Consider the following 25623-nt stretch of genomic DNA (forward strand, 5'->3'; position numbering starts at 1 on the left):
TGAGGAACCACACAGGCAAAAAAAAACCATAATGGGAGTTATGTACAGACCTCCTAACAGTGGTCAGGACCAGGGGCGCAACATGTATCGGGAAATAGAGAAGGCATGTCAGAAAGGCCAGGTCACAGTGATCATGGGAGACTTCAATATGCAGGTGGATAGGGTAAATAATGTTGCCAGTGGATCCAAAGAAAGGGAATTCATGGAAAGCTTACAGGATGGCTTTTTGGAACAGCTTGTCATAGACCCCACAAGGGAGCAGGCTATTCTGGACCTAGTGCGTTGTAATGAACCAGACTTTATAAAAGATCTTAAAGTAAAGGAACCCTTCGGAAGCAGCGATCATAATATGGTAGAGTTCAGTCTGCAGTTTGAAAGAGAAAAGGCAAAATTGGATGTAATGGTGTTACAGTTAAATAAAGGTAATTATGAGGGCATGAGAGGAACTGACAAAAATAGACTGGAAGCAGAGCCTAGCGGGGAAGACAGTAGAGCAAAAATGGCAGGAGTTTGTGGGCATAATTGAGGACACTGTACAGAGGTTCATCCCCAAGAAAAGAAAGATTATCCGGGGAAGGATTAGACAGCCATGGCTGACAAAGGAAGTCAGGAAATGTATTAAAAGAAAAAGAGAGATCCTACAAAGTGGCCAAGAGCAGTGGGAAATCAGAAGATTAGGAAGGCTACAAAAACAAACAGAGGATAACAAAGAGAGTAATAAGGAAGGAGAGGATCAAATATGAAGGTAGGCTAGCCAGTAATATTAGAAAAAGTTTCTTTCAATACATAAGAAACAAACGATAGGCAAAAGTAGACATTGGGCCACTTCAAACTGATGCTGGAAGCCTAATGATGGGAGATAAGGAAATAGCAGGAGAACTTAACAAGTACTTTGCGTCAGTCTTCACAGTGGAAGACATGAGTAATATCCCAACAATTAAAGGGAGTCGGGGGCTGAGTTGGTTTTGGTTGCCATTACAAAAAAGAGAAAGTGCTTGAAAAGCTAAAAGGTCTTAAAATTGATAAATCTCCTGGCCCTGATGGGATACACCCTAGAGTTCTGAGAGAGGTGGCTGAGGAAATAGCGGAGGCATTGGTTGAGATCTTTCAAGAGTCACTGGAGTCCCGGATGATTGGAAGATCGCTGTTGTAACCCCCTTGTTCAAGAAAGGATCAAGACAAAAGATGGAAAATTATAGGCCAATTAACCTAACCTTGGCTGTTGGTAAAATTCTAGAATCCATCATTACGGATGAGGTTTCTAAATTCTTGGAAGAGCAGAGTCGGATTAGAACACGTCAACATGGATTTACTAAGGGGAGGTAGTGTCTGACAATCCTGTTGGAATTCTTTGAAGAGGTGACAAGTAGGTTAGACCAGGGAAACCCAGTGGATGTGGTCTATCTAGACTTCCAAAAGGCCTTTGATAAGGTGCCACACGGGAGGCTGCTGAACAAGGTGAGGGCCCATGGTGTTCGAGGTGAGCTGCTGGGATGGATTGAGGATTGGCTGTCTGACAGAAGGTAGAGAGTTGGGATAAAAGGTTCTTTTTCGGAATGGCAGCCGGTGACAAGCGGTGTCCCGCAGGGTTCAGTGTTGGGGCCGCAGCTGTTCACATTATATATTAATGATCTGGATGAAGGGACTGGGGGCATTCTAGCAAAGTTTGCCGATGATACAAAGTTAGATGGACAAGCAGGTAGTACTGAGGAAATGGGGAGGCTGCAGAAGGGTCTAGACAGTTTGGGAGAGTGGTCCAGGAAATGGCTGATGGAATTCAATGTGAGCCAATGTGAGGTCTTGCACTTTGGCAAAAAGAATAAAAGCATAGACTACTTTCTAAACGGTGAGAAAATTTGTAAAGCCAAAGTACAAAGGGATCTGAGAGTGCTAGTCGAGGATTCTCTAAAGGTAAACATGCAGGTTGAGTCCGTGACTAAGAATGTGAATGCAATGTTGTCACTTCTCTCAAGAGGGTTGCAATATAAAAGCACGGTTGTGCGACTGAGACTTTATAAAGCTCTGGTTAGGCCCCATTTGGAGTAGTGTGTCCAGTTTTGGTCCCCACACCTCAAGGAGGAGACACTGGCACTGGAATGTGTCCAGCAGAGATTCACACGGATGATCCCTGGAATGGTTGGTCTAACGTATGAGGAACAGCTGAGGATCCTGGGATTGTATTCATTGGAGTTTAGAAGATTGAGGGGAGATTTAGTAAAAACTTACAAGATATTTATGGCTTGGAAAGGGTGCAAGGAAATTATTTCCGTTAGGCGAGGAGACTAGGACCCATGGACACAGCCTTAGAATTAGAGGGGGTCAATTCAGAACAAAAATGCGGAGACATTTCCTCAGCCAGAGGAATTCATTGCCGCAGAGTGCAGTGGAGGCCAGGACGCTAAATGTCTTCAAGGCAGAGATTGATAGATTCTTGATGTCACGAGGAATTAAGGGCTACGGGGAGAATGCTGGTAAGTGGAGTTGAAATGCCCATCAGCCATGATTGAATGGCGTAGTGGACCCGATGGGCCGAATGGCCTTACTTCCACTCCTATGTCTTATGGTCTTAAGTGTGTTGCCAGGATGCAAATTTGTTTGAACAGGAAATCAGTGCCATTGACATCATTATATACAGTGACACAATGGAATCTGATGTGCACTCCCTAACCCCTTCATTCTCCACTCACTTTGCTAGCTGCCCTATTCCCCATTTCCTTTGCTACCCCGTTCTGCATACCATTCACTTTGTGAAGAATCTGCGCCTTTTGGTTATTGTATCAGTGAATTAATAATTTCATATATTATACTTATGGATCCTATTAAAATCTGTTCACAAATGGCTTTAAGAGGTGTCTTTTGTCCTGCTTTTTTTTGAAGAGAGGTTTTGAGTTATAGGTAAAGAGCTGTCTCCTCTGAGCCAATTAGGTAAACAGCTTGTGAGGCCTTGGGCTTTCTTTTAAGTTGGAACAATAGAATCAGCATGAGTGCACTCAGATTCCCAAAGAACCAGAGTTTCAGTTTAGCTTTCAGCAGTTGTTGGAGATTTGAATTTGACTGTGGAAGATGTCTCTCTGTCAGAATTTTCTGTTATAGTTAAAAGTTGGAGCTTGCTCGGCCAGAATTGCATGCGAGACAATCTATTTTACGGAATTTATCTTTGCCATAGGTGCGCTTATGGGATGTTCCTATATTGAAACAGTTGCTGTTTTGGAGCTAAAGAATTTACAATTCTGTTAAGATTTCCAAATGAGTTAAAGTTATACCAATTCTTCTTTCTTTTGTTTATATTTTAATGGGGGTAAGAATAAAGTATGTTTTGCTTAAAGCTGAGTAGTGCGACCAGTCGAATTACAACTGGCACACAGCACCTAACAGCAGCCTTTAAATAAGATAAGAGTTAGGGTCTAGGTTATTTCCTTGATATATGTGAAGGGTGTTTGGTCTGGTCCATGACACCAAGCATATTTTCAGTTCAACACTATATCCTTTTCATGGTGGTATTCACATGGCTGTGAGTGCTTCCCTTGTAGGTGTGTTACTTGCAAATACCGTCTCAAAACAAAACTCCACAACAGATTATCTGGAATTTCTTTTAGTCCTGTTAATATACAAGTTTACCCCTATAATTGTCATTATACTTAAACAAAAAGACCTCATCAGTTATCAAGTGCTTTGGGAGAGCTCAGTTGACAAAGATATATTTACATGCAAGCTTTTTTATTTTTCTCCCCCAAGAGTGACTGAATCAGTTCATGAAAATGAAATGGGTAGACATTCGCAAGTTAAATCTACTTTGGAAACCAACAAAAAAAACAGACTCAGCCAAGTCACAGGAAAGATAAGAGACTTAATATCTTGCAGCAAGTGTGCCCAAGCCATAAGTTAGGAAAGAATACATAAACCAAATAATTAAGACATATAGTATAGATATACATAAATGAAGTTAGCCAAATACATATGGAGAAAGAACAGATGATGTAGATAGAATTTAACTGGATATAAAGCATAAGTAGGCTCATGTGGAGAATGGCATAGGATCACTGCAATTTTGTTTTACCTTGTGTGGTACAAAGAGTACATAACATTATACAATAGCTTGATTTTTCTTGCTTGGGAAAACATGCCTTGTATTAGAGTGACTGAATTAACCAACTGACCCAACAGCATGTGGAATGGCAGACTTCTATCAAAATAGAACTTTATCACTCAGTTCAAAATCTTGAACATAAATTTTTAATCGGTTCATTTTAACCTACAATGAAAAAATGTTGAGTGATGAAACTTGCATGGAAGAATTCCTTGCCCAGAAAAAGGAAAGCAATATAGCCTTACACAGCAAATACTGATTTATGGGATTTATCTCTACAGTCAAACATTTGTTTTGAAAAAAAAAGAGCAGAACAGTGCTCAAATAAAGACTCATTTATTTTTGTCCCATGACTGAGGAGGAAGTGCAAAACAAGCCTGGGTGGTTTAACAACACTGTGAACATTCTTATTTTGTGCTTTCAAAGCTGAATTGTATTTAATTTACTTAAATTAACTTCAATTCACTCAGCTTCAGTAATGTGTTGCTATCTTCTCAATCTCATACAAAAGATGTACAGTTGGGCATCCAACACAACTGTAACATTTTTCTCCACTATTATTCACAACATTTTTTTAACCTCGACAATACTGCCCCCCTTTAAAACCAAGACTCCACTCCATGTTTTTATTAGCTGCAGAAAGTATTATTGCTAACACTCCAAACTGCATCACCAATTCAACTCTCCACAATCCATAATCTATCAAAAATACCACAGCTTGTGCTCACATTCTCTGTGCAGACAATAATAATGGTGATGCCATACCAATGTTCATGATTTATGATGAAGTGAAAGTGCCCCTTTTGGTGTCTGCACATGCACTGTTGATGAACACAAGTTAGGAAACTGCTGTCCACAACCACAAACCTCGCTACATTAGCACACTGTTCATCGCATTTAAAGTATACTCATCAACAAAACTAGAACAAGTCAAATTTTCATGAGTTAATTACCACCACCAAACAACTACCAGAGACTAAAAAATTACCTTTATACATAGCGTCATATTCAATCAGATTTTGATTATTGTCAATCTTTGAAAAATTACTTTCGTTTTCATCCTAACTTCTGCATTTGACACCACGTCCTATCAAAGACTGGCCTTGATCTCACAGGTCCCAAATTACCTAAGAATTCATCCCGCTCTCAGATCGCTAAATACTGCAAGCTGCTGTACAGATGTCCATGAAATGGCTATAGTCAGCTGCAGGCAGTTACTTAAACACTGATGTTAAAATTTCATCAAGTCCTACAATTCCATCATTGTCGTACCACTGGTGGTATTGCTCTGGTCAAATGTCTATGGCCACACTTCATAATTTTCTCTTGCGCTTAACCATCTCTCCAACTCCCAACGGAATCCTCTTCTTCAGCTATTACTTTTTTCAAGAAATTCTCTTATTCAGGCCGCCCATCAGAATCTGAAAGACCTCTTCAATTCCCAAGAGCTAACTCACAGTTTTCCTTGGTCCAGGTAATGCCTTCTCATATTTCCCCATACAGAACTACGCAAATGTAAAATCTTACTTGTTGGAAGGGAAAGAGAAAATAGATCAGAAAAGGAAATATTTAAAAGATACATGGAATAAAATAACCTCCTGGAGATAAATGGAGTATATTTCAACATGCGAAGAAGAATAGATTATCAAATTTGAACTTTTTTTTTAGTTAAACATTTTAAGCCCTGAATAAATGCCTGAACATAACAACATAGGAAAACTCCAAAAATATGATAGCATTAGAGGAGTCTTTAGCATATTTCTTACACCAGTCCTTGAACAAAAACGTAACATCTAGTTAGACCTCTGTCATCACCTGTGTATTGAAGGAGGATTGGAAGATTATGGCCAGTGTTTCTGCAATTTGTAAATCAACCTCCTTCGATGTATCCCATCTGGTCCTTGTCAATTATTTAACTTACAAGTCTAGCTGGCCTGTGAAATACCTCATTTTTCTTGGGTAGTGTCACCCTCCTTGGTAAAGATACATGCATGCAGTGGATTCATTTAATCGTGGCCCAACTGACTGTATAAAAATCCTATGTGCTCCCTTGTCAGTTTCACTCTTCCTTTTCCCACCTTTTTGTATTTTGGACTCCTTTTATTTTGTTAGCTTTGTGTATTCTGTTTTTTCTTGGTTCTTAGGAACCTATCTCCTTTGAATTTTGGGTATTCAGCCTGGTTCTCAATTATAACATCCATATTGTTCCATATCCATTCATATTCTTAACTAATAAAAGATTCACTGGCTTGAGTTTTGAAACTTTCAACTGATCAAGCATTACAGCCTTTTAGGAGATAACTCTAAATTTACACTGCCCTTAAGGGGAAACGAAGTGCCTCCCGCTTTCACCCTAACCTGGTCAGGTTGTAATTACAAAATTGTGTTCCCTGGTTTTGAGGTGGTCTTTGAACTTATGACTTTTTGACTAAAGGCAAGGGTACTACATCAACATTGACACCCAACTATACTATTTTTTCACTTAATTTCAAGATCTGTTATACATATGACTCTTGAGGTAATACAAAAAACAGAAGGTACTGGAGAAACTCAGCAAGTTTAGTCATGCAGAGAAACAAAGTTAAAGTTTTGAGTCCAGTGATCTGTCAGAAAGGTCACTGGACTCAAAACATTCGAGGGCTATTCTGTCTCTGCAGATACTTCCACATCTGTTGAGTTTCTCCCACACTCTTTGGTTTTGCTTCCAGCAACTGCAGTTCTTGATATTATTTTACTCTTTACATGATGTTCTGTTTGTATTGAATTATTATGCAAGGATATTGATGTACAATAGTACAAATTTATTGAATGCAACGAAAAACTGTTTCCATCCTGTCAGCTCCATCAGTTTCAGACTCTGACCATAAAGTCAAAGTACTGCATTCCAACCAACCTTTGATTAGTTTCTTTAACTGCTTCTGTTTGAGAATGTGAGCATTTCTGACGAATGCTTACTTCTATCATGGATGCCCCAAAAATTATTATACAGCAGCACTAACTGCTTGGCAATGCAATGTGTCTTAAAGCAATAACCAAGCAACAAATACTAACCCTGGTGGTTAGGTGAATTACGGTTACAAGAAGTTTGGAAACCAGGTCCAATCCCTTCTCTTGGTCTATGAGATGTCCGGTCAACATTATCCTGAAAGAGAATGCAAAAATCAAATACATATCCACAGTTAAAATGATTTCTTAACCAAATTTCCCATGGTGCTGTTTTTCAGTGATGACATCAACATTTATGAATCAATCATATCATTAATACAATGCCATAATTTTGAAAAAAATGTATTAACATGATGATCAGCAAAAACAAAACCATCTGTACAAAATCCCCCATTTCAGCAGTGGAAAACTAAAGAGTAGTAATCATTTAAAAATAGTGCTTGTGCAAACAGAGTTTTTTCACCCATATGCAATAATGGAGATACTGGCATAGTGTCATTGTCACTAGACCACTAATCCAGAGACCCAATTAATGCTCTGAGGGCCCAGGTTCAAATTCAACAAAACATGAAATTAGAAGTCAAATGACGATTGTGAAACCATCGTCAATTATTGTTAAAGTCTAAGTCACTAGTGTCCAGTAGGGAAATACAAAGAGGAAAAGTAAGTCATTCAATCTTTTTATGCCTGTTCCACCATTCAATATGATCATGACTGGTTATCCGATGCAGTACTTTGCTCCCACATTCTTCCCACATCCTGAGGACTATATCTAATTCCTGCTTGATCACATTTAATGTTTTAGCCTTGAATGCTTTCTGAAGCAAAGCATTTCACATGTTTGCCAGGGGAAAAACAATTGTCCTCATATCAGTCTTAAATGGCCTACCCGTATCATTAAACTGTGGCCCCCAGTTCTGGGCTTCACAGTCATTGGAACAACCTTCCTGCTTTTACCTTATCCGGGCCCATTAGAATTGTATAGGCTTCTATGAGATTCCCTCCCAATTCTAAAGACGAGTGAACCTAACACTAACCAATCCAGTCCCTCTTCACTCATCAGTCGTGCAATCCCAGGAATCAACTTGGTAACCCTTCACTGTACTCCCTTCATAGTCAGATCATCATTCCCCAGATAAGGAAAACTAAAACTGTACAAATAATTCAGACAGTTTCACCAAAGTCCTATACAATTGCAGCAAGATTCCTTGTTCCTGCACATGAATCATCATGCTATGAAAGCTGCCTTCACCATCTGCTGCACTTGAATGCTTAATTTCTGTGACTGGAGCACAAGAAAACTTTTTCCCAACATATTGCCATTCAGACAATAAACTAATCCAAAGTATTTCCACTTGTATCTAAATAATATTTCACCTGCTATGCATTTGCCTGCTCGCTCAACTCATCCTAATCTAAAACATCTCTGCATTCTCCTCACAGTTCACTCTCTTTGCCAAATTTGTCTCACCTGGAAACTGAGAGATGTTACATTTAGCTCCTGCATCTAAATCACATATTGGAAACAACTGGGGTTCAAAGAAAAATGGTATCCCTTCCTGATATGGTTTACATGTGACTCCAGGGTCAAAGCAATATAAATAACTCTTCAGTGCTCTCTGAAGTGGCCAAGTAAGCCATTCAGTTGTATCAACCACTAAAATCTCTAAGCAGCAAATGGTACTGGATGGTCACTTGACATCCATGAAAGCACCAGAAATGAAAAGCCTGTCAAATCCTGTCAGACGTGCAACATCCTCCTTAGGGGCTAGTGCAAAAACAGAAAACTGTCTCTCAAACCATTCAAACAACAATCTGATCTAGGTATAGTTTCAGAATCACATCTTACGCACAATGTCCAAGAAAATACCATCTCTGGGTATGCTACTGTCAGGTTAGACCCATCACAGGTGGCAGCACACTGAAACAAAGTTGGAAGAAGTTGCTCTGGGAGTCCTCAAGTTGACATTGGATTGCAAAAAGTCAAATAATAATACCTGATCATGAAGTTTATAGAATCATCGCCGGTCAGGTAGCATCCGAGGAGCAGGAGAGCCGACGTTGAGCGTAAGCTCTTCATTAGGAATTTTTTGACTCTGATCTCCAGCATCTGCAGTCCTCACTTTCTCTTCATAGAATCACAATATTGTTCCAACAAATAAGGTAGCTATGGAGTTGGTTGCACCTCTGTTTGCTCTTGGTAAGAGCAACTCAGCTACTCCTACTGCCCTAGTCTTTAACCCATTATCCTGTATTTCCCTGATGGCATTGCGTATCCACCCACAGCAGGTGGACTGTAGTGATTCAAGAAAGCAGCCCACCATCTTCTCAAGAGCAATGAGGAATGGACAATAAATGCTGGCCAGCCAGCGATGCCCATACCCCACAAATGAATTTTTAAAAATTTGATAGATGGATAGATAAATTCTTGATCAGTAGGGGAACTCAAAGGTTAGAGAGAAAAGTCAGGAAAATGGACACGAGTATTGGATCAGCCATAATCCCATTACATGGCGGAACAGATTCGAGGGTTCGGACAGCCTGTGTCCTATGGTCTTAAATCTCTTACAACTCTAGTCCCCTCAGCCAACTGAGGTGGAGCTAGCGGTTTACAAGGTTCTTGAGCTCCTTACTGTTATACTTCATTCATAGAGTCATAGAGATGTACAGCATGGAAACCGTCCATGCCAACCAGATATCCCAACCCAATCTAGTCCCACCTGCCAGCACCTGGCCCAAATTCCTCCAAACCCTTCCTATTCATATACCCATCCAAATGCCTCTTGAATGTTGCAATTGTACCAGCCTCCACCACATCCTCTGGCAGCTCATTCCATACATGTACCACCCTCTGCATGAAAAGGTTGCCCCTTAGGTCTCTTTTATATATCTTTCCCCTCTCACCCTAAACCCATGCCCTCTAGTTCTGGACTCCCCAACCCCAGGGAAAAAACTTTGCCTATTTATCCTATCTATGCCCCTCAATTTTGTAAACTTCTACAAGATCACTACTCAGCCTCCGATGCTCCAGGGAAAACAGCCCTAGCCTGTTCAGCCTCTCCCTGTAGCTCAGATCCTCCAACCCTGGCAACATCCTTGTAAATCTTTTCTGAACCCTTTCAAGTTTCACAACATCTTTCCGATAGGAAGGAGACCAGAATTGCACGCAATATTCCAACAGTGGCCTAACCAATGAGAGGTGCCGGAAGACTGAAGGTTAACAAACATGGTGCCACTGTTTAAGAAGGATGGTAAGGACAAGCCAGGGAACTACAGACCAGTGAGCCTGACCTCGGTGATGGGCAAGTTGTTGGAGGGAATCCTGAGGGACAGGATGTATATGTATTTGGAAAGACAAGGACTGATTCGGGATAGTCAACATGGCTTTGTGCGTGGGAAATCATGTCTCACAAACTTGATTGAGTTTTTGATGAAGTAACAAAGAAGATTGATGAGGGCAGAGCATTGGATGTGATCTATATGGACTTCAGTAAGGTGTTTGACAAGGTTCCCCATGGGAGACTGATTAGCAAGGTTTGATCTCATGGAATACAAGGAGAGCTAGCCATTTGGATACAGAACTGGCTCAAAGATAGAAGACAGAGGGTGGTGGTGGAGGGTTGTTTTTCAGACTGGAGGCCTGTGACCAGTGGAGTGCCACAAAAATCCCTCTATTTTTTGTCATTTACATAAATGATTTGGATGCGAGCATAACAGGCACAGTTAGTAAGTTTGCAGATGACACCAAAATTGGAGGTGTAGTGGACAGCGAAGAGGGTTACCTCAGATTACAACAGGATCTGGACCAGATGGGCCAATGGGCTGAGAAGTGGCAGATGGAGTTTAATTCAGATAAATGCAAGGTGCTGCATTTTGAGAAAGCAAACCTTGGCAGGACTTATACACTTAATGGTAAGATCCTGTTGCAGAAGTGGCAGATAGAGTTTAATTCGGATAAATGCAAGGTACAGGAGTTGGGAGGTCATGTTGCAGCTGTTTGTTTTGCAAACAACTCAGACTGTGTTTTATTAACCATTTTCTCAAGATTGCCATGCCATTTGAAATTACTTGCGTGCATACACCAGTTCCTGCGAGACTGCAGCATTTTAAAATTGTACACTATCTTAAGAACCCAGAAACAGGAAAAAAAGTATACAGCCTGTTGAGCCTGCTTTGCATTTAATCTGATCATGTTTGATCTCAATGTCTTTTACCCACATTATCCCTATTAACCTGCACTCAAATCTCTGGCAATGAATGCTAGCATTTAATTAGCCTTTCTAATAGTTTGCTGCACCTTCACGTTGCTTTCAGTAATTTACAGACAAGAACACTCAGGTCTCTTTGTTTACACTTTACACTTTGCAACCACTCACCATTCAAGGAATACGCTCACATCAATTCCTTCTACCAAAATTGATCATCTCACCTATCTCACTTTATTACACCTTTTTATTCTTCCTACTAAACCTTACACCTACACTTAGCTGCATGAAATTTCATTGTCTATTTGGCTGTCAGCTTCACCAGCTTGTATACTTTTGAAGTCAATCACCAAGCAATGCTCAGTTCACAACATCCCCTAAATTTGAGACACATTTTCCTTGTAGAATTGTGCCCTGTACACCAAAGTCTAAGCTAATATTTTAAGAAAGACCAAGTACCAAAATCTGAGGAACCACACGGAAAACCTTCTTTCAGTGCAGAAAACAATCCTCACCACCATTGTTCGCCATTTGTCAGCAAATTTAGTATCAAATTGCCACTTCTTTTTATTCCATGGTTTCAACATTGGAAGAAATTTATGAAAAAACCTTTTAAAAGTTTATACACACAATGACATTACCTCAATTCCAATTGCTGTCAGCTCAAACACAATCAAGTTAGTGAACAAGTTCAGCATAAACAATTGCATGCTGGCTTTCCCTAAATAATCCACACTGGTCCAAATGACTTATCAATCTAGAGCGAAGCTGTCTACAAACACCTGCAGTTGCCGTCTTTGTCATTGAGTAACATTTCTAAATGTGAAAACGAATTAGTGAAATAAAGCAAAATAAGAGCCGGCAGGGTAGGTGGTTTGTTACATTAGGGAGAGATGGTGGATTCCAGTATGATACGTAGAAGCCACATATGTTCAGTCTACAATTAGAGTCACTTCGGCTCAGAGTTGGAGACTGAACTTTGGACATCGTGATGCATTAAGGAGGGGAACATTACCTGGACATTTGATTCCAGGAGGTGACCGCCACCCCTCGGGCTAAGTATTTCAGATTTGATCCATGGTTAGGAAGACATGACTGCAAGGAAGGCAGATATTTGCATCCAGAAGGCAGCAATGGTAGAGCGTCAGTATATGCAATTATCTAAAAAGGTCCAGCTTGTCTGGATAAGACAAAAGAAGGTGAGCAAACTTATCATAGCACTGTGAGGCCATTCATATCAGGGTGTAAAAAAAAATAGTTAATGTTAACAACAGTACAGTTAGGAAATAGAGATTATTGTTTGCAGCCAAAAGCAAAATCCCAAAAGCTCTGCTGCTGACCTTTGGTGAGGTTAAAGACACCTTCTTGGAATTGGAGTGAAACTTGGAGTGGACGGGGAGGAGGATCCAGTTGTTAAATCCACATGGATACCAATGATAGAGGTAGCCAAATTAAAAAGCAAAATCACAACGAAAGTAAAGTCTGGATTTGTATTGGAGCCACATGGACAAATTAGTGGATCATCGGAGAACTGAACGCCAGACTTAAAAGATCAGTGTGGGAGAAATAGTTTGCTGTGATCCTTACTTAAATAAGGAGAACAAAACTGCAAACAATATTCATGATGTGGTCTCATTACTTTTATAATAAATGCCACTCATAATAAAGAATAGCATTCCATTAACCTTCTTAATCACTTTCTGTAGCATGCTAACATTTTGTGACTCAACACCTAGATCATCCTGTACCTCAGAATTCTGTGATCACTTAAATAATACTTTGCTTTTCTATTCTTCCAAACATTCTACTCTATCTATCAGGTTATTCCCCATTCACGTAATGTGCCCATCTTGGTCTGCATCTTATTAGATCATTCTGACATCACACTTTCCTTCCCATATTTGCACATAGACACCATATCTTCAATCTCTTCAGCGTTCATGCCCACATAGTTGCCCTTTGTTAAGTTTAAAATACTAGTCTAAACATGCCCACTACTGAACTAAACTTTCTCCCTTTTCAAATCAATGTAAATTGAAATCGCATTATGATTACTGCTACCTAACAATGACTTTGGGGTCAAGAATTAATCCTGCCACATTACACCATGCCAAGTTGAGTATAGCCTGCTCCTTGGTCAGTTTCAGAACATGCCACTCTAAGAAGCTCTCTCCAAAAGGTTCTATGAATTTCTCATCAAGGTTACTGTTACAAACCTAATTCTTCACGTTTATATGTAGATTAAAGTCACCGAGAATTACAGCTGTACATTTATCAAAAGTGCCCAATATTTCTCCATATATACTTCTACATTATGGCTGTTGTTCAGCATCTATAGATCACTCCCACAAGTGACCAATTCTAACTGCTATGCTTCATTACCCAAATGGATTCTACATCCCGTACTCTTGAACAAAAGAGTTACAGTACCAGTGATATCTTTGATTAAGAATGCTGCCCAACTGTTTCTATCAAGCTTCCTACTCTTATCATCTACTCGTACACAGAACTCAAACCTTGAGATCCTACAGCCCTGTCTACATAAGGCAACCAGATCAAATTTATTCACTTAAATTAATTCATTGCATGTATTGATTTTGTTATGGATGTTATATGCGTTCAGATACAGAGCATTCTTTTTTGTTATCTTTGTAGCATCTAGTCTTGATTGCTAATATATTAGCTTTTTCCTTTCTGTCCATTTATGACATTCTCTGATATTCATTTTCCACATAATTACTTTGCTCTCCTACCTCGATACTGTCCCTTGATTACATTCACCTAGACTTTATCTTTTACATACTTCGAATAGTTTACAGCCAGTGAAATCATTAATATAGTAGTGACAGATGATATTGGTTCAGACAACTAAGATTTAGAATCAGTTTGGGCGGAGATAAATAAAATAGCAAAGGGAAAAGAAACAGGTGAGATTAATTTATAAGTTCATGACAATACCAGCCGAGAAACAGTCAGGGCTTTGAGAAAGGTACTGCTTTGATCATGGGGTTTTTAATTTTCATAGATAAGAGACAAATCAAATCAGCAAAGATAGCCTAAAGGAGAAGTTCACAGGGTGGATTCAGAATAGTTTCTTAAAACAATATGTTCCAAAAGATGGTTCCCAAAATTGGGAGCATAAGAGAAGGTGGTCAAGAAATTAAAAATGGACAGCAAGTGCTTCTAAAAATATAGCAAAATGTGAGCATTGGTATCATAGAGAATGAGAGTGGGAGATTTAATGGGAAACATTCAGGAAATGACAGAAATATTAAACAGGCATTTTGTATCTGCCTTTTCAATAGAGGTAAAAAAGCTAAGAAAAGTAGAAAAGCTGGGGAGCAAAACCAGAGGAAGTTAAAACGATCTCAACCACTACTGAAAAAGTAACAGGTTTTCTAAAGGCTGACACATTGCTTGGAACAGATGGCTTGAACTTGACAGCCTTAAAAAAATTGGTTGCAGAGTTGTTAGATTAATTGGTTTTATCATTCCATTTATCATTGCCCATATTCTGGAGAGGTCCCCAGCAGATTGGAAAAGCTCAAAATGTACAGGGCATTTTTGATAAGGGACAGCATTACAGCTGTATTGAGGGAGGATATTCTCAGAAATACATCCAGAGACATTATTTGGGTGGAACTAAGAAACAAGAAAGGGATGATCACCTTATTGTGATTGTATTATGGATCCCTCGTATCAGAGGGAAATTGAGAAACAAATGTTTGAAGGAGATCTCAGGTATCTGTAAGAATAATAGGGAAGTTATGGTAAGGGATTCTAACTTTCCACACATGGACTGGGACTGTTAAGGGTTTAGATGGAGAGGTATTTGTTAAGTGTGTACAAGAAGATTTTCTGATTCAGTATGTGGATATACCGAAGAAAGAAGGTGCAAAACTCGACCAATTCTTGGGAAATAAAGCAGGGCAGGTGACTGAGGTGTCAGTGGGAGAGCACTTTGGGGCCAATGGCCATAATTCTGTTAGTTTTAAAATAGTGATGGAAAAGAATAGACCAGATCTAAAAGTTGAAGTCCTAAATTGGAGGAAGGCTAGTTTTAATTTCAAAAGTTGATTTGGGGCAGGTGTTTGCATGTAAAAGGACAGTTGGAAAATGGGAAGCATTCAAAAATGAGATAACGAGTGTCCAGGAACAGTATCTTTCTGTTAGGGTGAAAGGTAAGGGTGACAGGTATAGGGAATGCTGGATGATGAGAGGAATTGAGGATTTGGTTAAGAATAAGGAGGAAGCATATGTCTGGTATAAACAGGATAGATCGAGTGAATCCTTAGAAGAGTATAAACGCAGTAGGAGTATACTTAAGAGAGAAATCAGGAGGGCAAAAAGAGGACATGAGTTAGCTTTGACAAATAGAGTAAAGAAAAATCCAAAACGTTTTTACACATACATTAAGGACAAAAGGGTAACGAGAGAGAGAATAGGGCCCCTCAAAGATCCGCAAGTCAGCCTATGTGTGGAGCCGCAGGAGATGGGGGAAGATACTAAATGAGTATTTTGCATTCAGTATTTACAGTGAAGAAGGATATTGAAGATATAGAATGCAGGGAAATAGATGGTGACATCTTGAAAAATGTCCATATTGCAGAGGAGGAAGTGCTGGATGTCTTAATTAATTTGTGTTGACTTTCCTAAATTAATTCATACTTGTCCAAGAGAGATAATATTGTCTCAAATTATGGTCTTCCCAATGAAAGTTAAGTTTTAATGGATTGTTGCTTGGCATATCTTTACACAGCTTTTGAACAAACCAACATATATGCAAATCTACAATCTTCTGGTACAACTCCTGTATTTGAGGAGAATCAGAAAATTACAACCACTTTCTCTGAATGGCTTTTATTCCTCCAAGATCCTCAGATCCACCCTATCAGAACCAGGTGGCTTATCGAATTTAAACACCAACTATCTAAACATCATCTTTGATTATGGGATTGGTAGCATTTTCTTTGATAAAGACAAATTCAAAGTGACCATTTAGTACTTCAGACATGGTCTCTATCTCCATGAGTAAATTCCCATTTTGGTTTATGATCTGCTCAACTCTTCACCTTATGCCTTCAGAAGAGCTTTGGATTCCTTTTTCCCATTTCTCTGTTACTCTTATTTTCTTTCTCACTGATCTTCTGAATTTGTCATCAGCATACAGTGTCAATTGGAAACGTTATGCATGCTTTTACCGTTATATCTTTTGTCATCCAGGGAACATAGGTAAACTGGAAAAGCCACTCTTTTGTGGACATATACCTCCCCTGTACCTGAACCTTAGTAAGACCTCAAACAGCTTCTATGAGAGTAACCTATGTTTTATAGTTTTTTTTGCAGCCTTGGAAACAATCGCATTGATTGTACTGTCTTTTCTATTAAGTGAGCCAAGATACAATTATCATACTCTGTTGTTTTGTGCACATGCCTGTTCAATAATTGCATATTGTTTAAAAAGAATATTTAACTTAATTATCAAGAAAAGGCTTTTTCAAAAAAAGGGCCATGATGATTAGCACACATTAAGAATTTGAAAAAAAATCGAATTTCAAACAAATCATAGTGATGGAAAACTGTTCCCCAGAATTTTAATTTTACAAGAACAAACTGACCAGTACACAAGAGGGCACTCTGGTTTCAAAGATTTCTATCAGTATTGTAGAACTAAATTATCAGCATGTATTGCAGAAATTCGAAGTTTTTTTCATGATATTTTGCCAGAGAAAAGAGGAATTAACTTAAATGTATTGTGTTTCTTCAGTTTCAATTTTTGTACATATGCTACTGGAATATTCCAAAATGCATAAAGTGCAGAGATTAGCATTTCTGAATACAAGTGAATCACTGAACAGTACACTGTTTCCTGGAAACCAAATCAATCAATGTGATTATTGAACTTAGAGAAAGGAATGTATTTTGGGGAGCATTCCCACAATATATTCAATGTATATTCAATCTCTTCAAAATGAAAATATGTACCTCCAGGATCAAGTTACAACTACTATATAGAGGAACTGGAGTAGATAGACAATGTGGCTCAAGGTTTTTTTTTGCAATTAAGAAAAATATCATGCCAGAAGTCTGTACCTTAACTTCAATTATCTGCCTAGGTTTCACAGCCATTTAAATCCCTGGCTAGAAAATTCTATTGGTAATAGATTTCATACTATTTGAGTTTTTGCTTGTTTTAAACTTTCCAATATAGTCAGGTCATTGCAAAGTCATTTGCCTGTGTCCTGAACTTTCTTTTCCCTTATGGAATCTGCTATGATATTCAGTTTTTTAAATACTCTTCTACTGCATTAGCATTTCATTGTCTTTTCTACCACCATGAAGTTCATTAGTCGACAGATTCCTGAATTTGTCTCACCTTTGCTTTATCTATGTGAACCACATTTTAGATGGACATAAAATGTCCACCCAAGCTTTTTCTGACATGAAAGGATACAATTCATCAATACCAGAAGCATTATACTCCACAGATTACATTTATTAATTATCATCCTGCTTTCTATCTCAAATGATATCTAACTTCTTGGATCTCATCTCGTTCCACATCTACTATGTTCTCCTTCCGACCAAAAAAATTAGATTACCTTAGTTAATAATTCAGCCATTTCTCCATTACCCTCAAAGTTATCAATCATGTGCATGCCTTAATGGTCCTAAGTAGCTCTGATTTTCATCATTGTTATATTCATTGATAATTTAATTGTTTGTTTTTCTTAACTTCCTGAATTTGCCTTCCTTCCAAAGTCTTGCATTCACATAATTCTTATTGTCCATGTACTTCCTATATATAATAATCAGGAAAAACTTGGAATTCAAATACTTTAAATTCTGGGGAAATTTGAAATTACAGCTTCAATGATATTTCAATCACAGGGACTCTGCTCTTCTCCAAATTGGTCATGCTGATGACTGGGAATTAACAGAACTAAGATTAGAACACCACTATTCACTATTTTTACTTCTAAATTAATTTGGTAAAAAAGGTACAGAATAAAATATTTCACTGATATGTAAATAAGAAATGTCCCAACCTGATAGTAGGGATGGTGACGGTAAGAGTCTGGACAGCCAGCCAACGCCATGTTGATTTTTCTCTTCAACTAAAGAATTGTCCACACAAATGGCATCCACATCTACCGGCAATGTTTCATATAATCTGGGAATTTCAGCTGTAAAGACAGAATGTTCAGTGAATTCAGTTTTTTTACTGTGATGATTGGCAAAAGTTAGTTATCCTTGTAGCCATACAACTGATTCGAAGAACATCTTCCCATCTGTGATGAACAGAGTTTGGTGAGGATAAAATCTTTGTTGAAGAAACAACTATTCTTACATATCTGGAAAATGGTTTCATGCTGACATTTAGCAAGCACGTTAATTAGGTCACATCTGAATTCTGGATTTTCTTTGCAATTCTTCAATTTAACTTCATTCACCAGGGTCTTGATGGTGCCCAAGAGCAGGGCAGGAAGCTGGTTATCAGAAACTCCAGACTAATTCTCAGATTCCCTTAACACAAATATTTTTTAAAATAATGTAACGGAATGCTCACCTGAATGGATGCAGCTGAACCAATTCAAAAAACTAAACATTTCGACTAGCAATCTTTTCTTTGGACTTGACTATAAACACAATTTGCTGGAAATGGGCACTGGAGGTATTGTGTGCTGAGAACAGTACAGTATTTACCTTTTCAATGAAATCTCCCAAAAGGATGTTCAAAAGGAGCAGTACACATACTTTCTATCTGAAGGATGTTGTGAAACTTGAAAGGATTCAGAAAAGACTTACAAGGATGTTACCAGGGTTGGAGGATTTGGGCTATAGGAAGAAGCTGAATAGATTGGGGCTGATTTCCCTGGAGCATCAGAGGCTGAGGAGTGACCTTATAGAGGTTTATAAAATTATAAGGGGCATATATAGTAAATACACAAGGTCTTGTCTCTGGGGTGGGGGAGTCTAGGACGAGAGGGCATGGGTTTAGGGTGAGGGGAGAAAGATATGAAGGGACTTAAGGGGCAAGCTTTTCAGAGAGGGTGGTACGTATATGGATTGAGCTGCCAGAGGAAGTGGTGGAGGATGGTACAATTACAACATTTAAAAAGCGTCTGGATGGGTATACGAATAAGAAGGATTTAAAGGGATATGGCCAAGTGTTGGCAAAAGGGAGTAGATTAGGTTAGGATATCTGATCGGCATGGACAAGTTGGACTGAAGGATCTGTGTCCATGCTGTACATCTCTAAGACTCCATGGCCTCCATTCCCAAGTGACACATTAACCCATAACTCCATTTCTCGTTACTTGATCCAAAATATTGTCTCTTTCTGGATTCTTACATTCTACGTAACAAGAGTGTTCTGCAAAACTATTAAAAATCATCTGTGTCACCTTTATCTGATCTCTTAACAGCTGCTTTGGACACAGTTAAAACGACCTATTATTGTTCTGCAACATAAAGAAAAACAGTAGACATAAGGAGCAATGACATTTATTTAGAAGTAACAAGTAACAATGGTTATCAAATTTATTTTGGGATGAGTTATGAAATTAATGGATATTTATGTACATTAAAATTTTGAAGGCAGTTGAAAAAGTTGCATATGAATACTTTGACCAAGATCAATACTCAAACTGTATATCTTGATCTGATTCCTTAGCTTTGACCTCGGTTCTACAGGTTTCATATAATATTTAATTTTAAACTGTGTCATCACCAAGCCCTATGATGAGGTGAGAAACAAAAAGATCAGGGCTAAGACAAATGACTGCAGTTATGGACCTGGCCAAACCCCCTCAAAATATAAGATAATCCAGACCTTAACTTACTATTTTAAAGGTAAAGGTATTCTAGGTGCAACCGAATTGGTCAAACTAGCAAGCCTGAAACAAAACACACTTTATTCACACTATAATTGAAGTGCAGACAAAATAAAAATAAGAGAATTGGCTTAACTGTAAATATCAAAATGTTTAAAACACAATATGTCAAACTACTAATTAACTCTTTCAATATAGTAACATCACATAAACAGCCCCTTGGCAAAGGCAAATTCAGTAAAAATAGAATATCTTACATGCAATTCTAGCAGCACCAATACCAAGCTCAAGTTCTCCTTCTCAATCGTGGAATACTTCTGTTAACAATTCTTCAATTTTCTAGAAATTATCCAGTAGGTCTTTCAATATTATCATCATCTTGCAAGAGTACTGCACTAACACCTACATCACACGCATCGACAGCCACTCTGAATGGCTTTGCATAATTAGGTATGGCTAATACAAGGACAAGTGGTTAACACAGCTTTCAGGCTGCCAAAATATCTTCTGACACGCCTCTGTCCACTGAAATGTTTTGCACTTTATCAAGTCAGTCAGCGGAACAAACTACTGAGAAAAAAAACACTCAGTCTCAGGAATTGGAGAACTATCCTGTCCAACAATGGAATATTAATAACTTTTGCTTTCATATCCAGTGGAACATCTTTCCATAACCAACGACATGCCCCAGGAACATGACTTCGACTTTTGCAAACTCACTCTCAGTCAGCTTTATCACCAAGCTTGCCTCTTCAAGTCAATCAAACAATTCAGATAGATGCTCCAAACGCTCCTTCCATGTGTGACTAAAAATAATCACCAGTTTCTATGTTCACCACACAATTAGGTAATCCCAAAATCATGCATTTTTCATATCAAATGGCATGACTTTAAACTGGTACATTCCAATCTATGTCAAGAAAGCTTGAAATTTTCTTCGTTCTTTCAGATAAAAGGTACCTGCCAATACTTCTGAGTTAGTCCAACTTTCAAATATAAGTTGCGTTTCCACCTTCTCAATTTAGCTACCAAACATGGAATATGACATGACTCAGAATTTTTAACTCCATTGATTTTGCAGTAGTCCACACAATCATTAGGTAGCATCTACTTTTGGCACCATTACAGTGGGTGAGCTCTATTTGGCTGCAACTCACTTCAATTATACTGTCTTTGAGCATACTTTCAATTTCTTTTTGAACCTCTGCCAACTTTAGAAGGTTAAGTCTATAACGATATTGCTTAATTGGAACGTATATAATCTAAGTCATATATAATCAGATTAGTACTTCCCAATTTAGTCCCATATATCGCCTTGTGGTTATAATAACTGTTCCAAGTCATTTCGATTTACCTCTAAAAAGGTAACTCAATATTTTATCCCAACTTGAGAACTTCATTGTCTAACTTAATTTGAAGAGTGTCCAATTCAGAATCATCTGAACTTGATTCTTCACTTTGTGTTGCAACCAGTAACACCTCATTTTCCTTTCCTATCAAAATTTTGTTCGAGCATATTCACATGACACAGATTTCTTCCTATCTGACATTTTTTAAAAATGATTCACATCACTCAATTTCCTTTCGATTTGATAAGGCCCACTAAACCTTGCTTTTAGGCGACTGGTAGTAACACTAACACTTGATCCCCACTTGCAAAATTGAAAATTTTTGATTTCTTATCTGCTTCTTATTCATCATTGGCTGTGCCACTTTCAAATACTGTCTAGCTAACTCATTCACACTTTAATCTCTCCCTAAATATGACACACAGTTCAGCGACCACACATTTGGACTCTGACTTAAGTTCACCTTAATTAATTCATATGATCTCTCACTTCATGCCCAAAAACCAAATTAAATGGATTGAAATTAGTTGATTCATTAGGTGCATCCCTAATTACAAAAAAAAGAATGGAATTCCTTTACCCCTAATTGTATTGAGTCCTGATTTAAAGTTTGATGCCACCATTCTAATGCTCCATGGATTTCAATGGTTTTATTCCAAGATATCCACAACATCCTTGAATAACTTTGTACAATTTGACCCTTGATCCAACTGTATTTCTTTGGGTAGCCAGTATCTCGCTAAAACAAATTCAGTAACTCTTCTACAATCCTTATGGCCATGATACTGCATAATAAATGGCCTCTGAAAATCTCGTAGACACAGTAATTATGGTCAGCAAACACTAATTCTGAATTTTTGGTTTAGGTAGGCGTTCTACACAATTAATTAAAATTCTTGTAAAAGGCGCCTCAAATGTTGCAATATATATTAAGGGTGTTGGTTTTGTCAACGCCTGATGCGTTCCAATTTCCTGACACGTAATAACCACTTCCTGATACAGTCCAGGCTAATAAAAATGAAATGGCTGGAGTTTTCCTAATTCCCAAATGGCCTCCTATTGGCAATACATGTGCTACGAGCAATATCTCCTTTCTATATCCCAGTAGTAATGTTTGATAACTTCTGTCTGCTTTTCATCCACCTGACCATGTGATGGCCTCCATTTCCTCAAGACTTCATTTTTAAGACGTTGACATTCTGGGATGCACTATTGAGAATGTGTATAGGGTATAAGTAGGCAGGGAAAGAGTTAAGTTAAGAGTTTTGTGAAACAAGAGGTTCAGCTGAGCATGACTCCAATCAGCTAAGAACTTACAGTTAACAATGGAGGAAAGGGCAATGGGTTAAACAAGGTAGAAAAGCATTCATTATGTATAGCCATATAATAAGATGAGGTTGCATTCAGTATGTAACATCAGTTAACAAGGTGAAAAGTAACCATGGTATGAATCCAGTTAGCAAGGTTAAGAACATTCATTGTATAACAGTAAAGGGTTTGGTTTCTGCTATTGATACGCGTTGATTATAACGATCACCCAATTAATATGAATGTTGCCTTATCAGGATGCTCGTCCCTGTAAAATGACTACATAGTTCATTGAGAAATTGCTGTTCGAGAGAATACCAGGAACCCATGTCCCTGCACACATGGGCGATCGTTCTCTCTCCCTCTAGGGGCCCAGAATAAAAATGAAGGAGGTAAAGCCATACTGTGCCGCTGAGCATTTTGCTCCAACTGAGGGGACGGGGCGGGGGGAAATGGAACAACACTATTATTCTACACTTTTTGATACAACTGCTTTAGTTTTTCATCTTTCTGTTGTAATTTAGCTGATTTCTCTGAACTAAAAATGTCTGCTTAGTCCTCCAAATGGTGGAGAAAAAGTAAGAACAAGTGATCAAACACAGTCTCTGATAATTGAACTTCAACTTCCTTATCTTTACTCTGACATCTCCTGTGTCCACCTGTGGTTTTGTAACCTTGTTACCACACAGTTGGGAAAAATCCCAGGACATAATTCCTATAACATCCTCGTTGCCTGATTTTTCCACTGGTTTGTCAACCACAGTAGGCAATATTCTCATCTGTGAACCAGTTCTCTCCTTACTAAGGATAAACTGCATTTCTGGAACTGAGAATTTCTCTATTACTTCTACCATTAGTTCACTTTTCACCAGGCTCTAACCACACTCCATATAGTGGAACACTGCTCTTCGTACCGAGAATTCCACATATTGCCACTGTTTCTGGCAATTCTCCTTCTGAATTACACGTCTCCTCATCTCTCACCACAAATTGACTTCTGCCAATAACTCAAAATTTTAATTTCTTTACCTACTCTGCCTGGTTAAAAAAGAGCAAACCTTAAGCAACAAAATTCTTTAAAGACATCTGGCACTTTGTTCTCAGCCAACCCCTGGACCAGGCTGTTTAGCTTCAACCATGCTTTCCTATCACTTCAACAAAACTCTCCGGCTTATCCTGTTCTCCCACATCCGTTTCCCACTGCTTTTTTCTAATCCAGCAACACTGTGACTTTACGTGGCCTACAGTATTACAATGAAACCACTTGAGCTTTTTTACTTCTCTTTCCCCTTGATTTTTTACCCTATGGTAACTTATCTTTACTATGGTCAATGAGATCTACTTTTCCCTGACCACATGAGAATTTCTCTTTTCCCCAATTTCTATCCACACAGATTGAAATTCATGTCAGCAGCCAAACTTTGATTTATGAACTAACATGTGATCATCTGTCGTTTTTGCTGCTAATCTTGCAGTCTTAACTCTTTGCTGTTCCACGAGATCTCACTACTTCAGGAAGTGAATTTTTTGATCTCCTCCAAAATAATCATGTAAGAGCAAATTACCTTTGACCTATTTTCAGTGCCCCTATCCACCTATCAAAATTACTTTGTTTGATCCATTCAAATTGTGTGTTTGACCAGGTTCCCTCCTTAGATTTCTGAAACATTGTCTGTGGCCGTCTGGCACTAGCTCATATGCACTTAAAATGGCTTTTATTCATCTACACTCTAGATACTTCAAGTAGTGTTGCAAATACCTCTCTAGCACCCCATACCAAAGATACCCAGATGGTCACTGGCCATTTCATTTGTTTAGCCAATTTCTCAAATGAAATGAAAAAGGCTTCTCCATTCTTCTTGTCAAAGTTTGGCAATGCTTGAACATTTCAAAACAAATCCCCACTGAATCTTTGGCTACAATGGAATTGCTCCGCATCACTATGCCGATGTTCCATTGTTACCTCCACCATTTTAAGTCTACGTTAAGTTGCCAATTCCATCCTCTAAAATTCAAAAACTCTCCCTTTCTCCTGCTGGGGCCATCTTTTCCTTTTTTTTTTAAACCCTCTACTTTTAATTATAAACCAAATGGTTAAAAATCACTTTTTGTATTTAAAGTGATTCACCTGTATCTGAATTTTAGCTATTTCCAATTATTCAGATAGCATTTCTGGCAATTGTAAATGTTGAGCTATTGCTGCAATTATCGCTCCCCACTACCCCCCCCCCACCACCATCTTTTCACATAGATAAAAGCAACCTCAAACCCAGCTTCTCTTCCAATTCCAAAAACCTCTGCCTTGCTCACTTTATATAAAACTCCTGAAATGACTTCCTCAACCTCGAGGTAACTTTTAGTGACTGAAAGAGCCATTACTACACAAGGTACACTCTACTTAGACTAACCAAATTCAACACCCAAAAAGAGAACACCAACACTCATGACTAACTGCCTTTAAATCCAATAATCCTAAATGCAACCCAGAAATAGGAAGTTAGATTCTGGAAAGAGCTTCCAATTCGTTATGGACCAAACTACCTCAAAAGTATATTACGATAATCCAGATGCTATTTTTTTCTTATTTTAAAGGTAAATGTAAGGCATTGTGTTCCCGATGCAACTTGATTGGTTAACTAGCAGCCCTGAAACAAAAAAATAATTAATTCATTCACTAGAATTAAAATACAAACATAATAAAAACAAAAGATTTCGTATAACTGTAACCATTGAAATGTTAAACAAAATTATATAAAGAAATACATATATTTTAAGTACCGCTAATGGTCTCACACGCAATCCCAGCAGGAGAGAGAGAGAGCGCGAGAGAGAGCAAGACAGCGAGAGAGAGTGAGAGCGAGAGAGAGAGAGAGCGCACCTCAACGACAGTT

The 25623-nt window shown here is 38.4% G+C and overlaps 1 protein-coding gene across 6 annotated transcripts in view; it reads right to left on the reverse strand.

The window, feature by feature from the left end:
- Positions 1-25623, reverse strand: part of grb10b (growth factor receptor-bound protein 10b) — a 205879-nt gene that overhangs the window by 122907 nt on the left and 57349 nt on the right. For 5 of the 6 annotated variants that reach the window (XM_060824834.1, XM_060824835.1, XM_060824833.1 and 2 more), the window contains 2 exons: positions 18288-18425; positions 7139-7229 (listed from right to left, as the gene is read on the reverse strand). In XM_060824834.1, coding sequence (XP_060680817.1) covers positions 7139-7229; positions 18288-18338 — 142 coding nt within the window. In that variant the 5' untranslated portion in view covers positions 18339-18425. Of the gene's footprint in view, positions 1-7138; positions 7230-18287; positions 18426-19646; positions 19704-25623 lie in introns of those variants that run through there. The other variant, XM_060824836.1, reaches the window with a different exon arrangement.

The sequence above is a fragment of the Hemiscyllium ocellatum genome, chromosome 5, assembly GCF_020745735.1.
Source record: "Hemiscyllium ocellatum isolate sHemOce1 chromosome 5, sHemOce1.pat.X.cur, whole genome shotgun sequence".
Classification (NCBI taxonomy): domain Eukaryota; kingdom Metazoa; phylum Chordata; class Chondrichthyes; order Orectolobiformes; family Hemiscylliidae; genus Hemiscyllium; species Hemiscyllium ocellatum.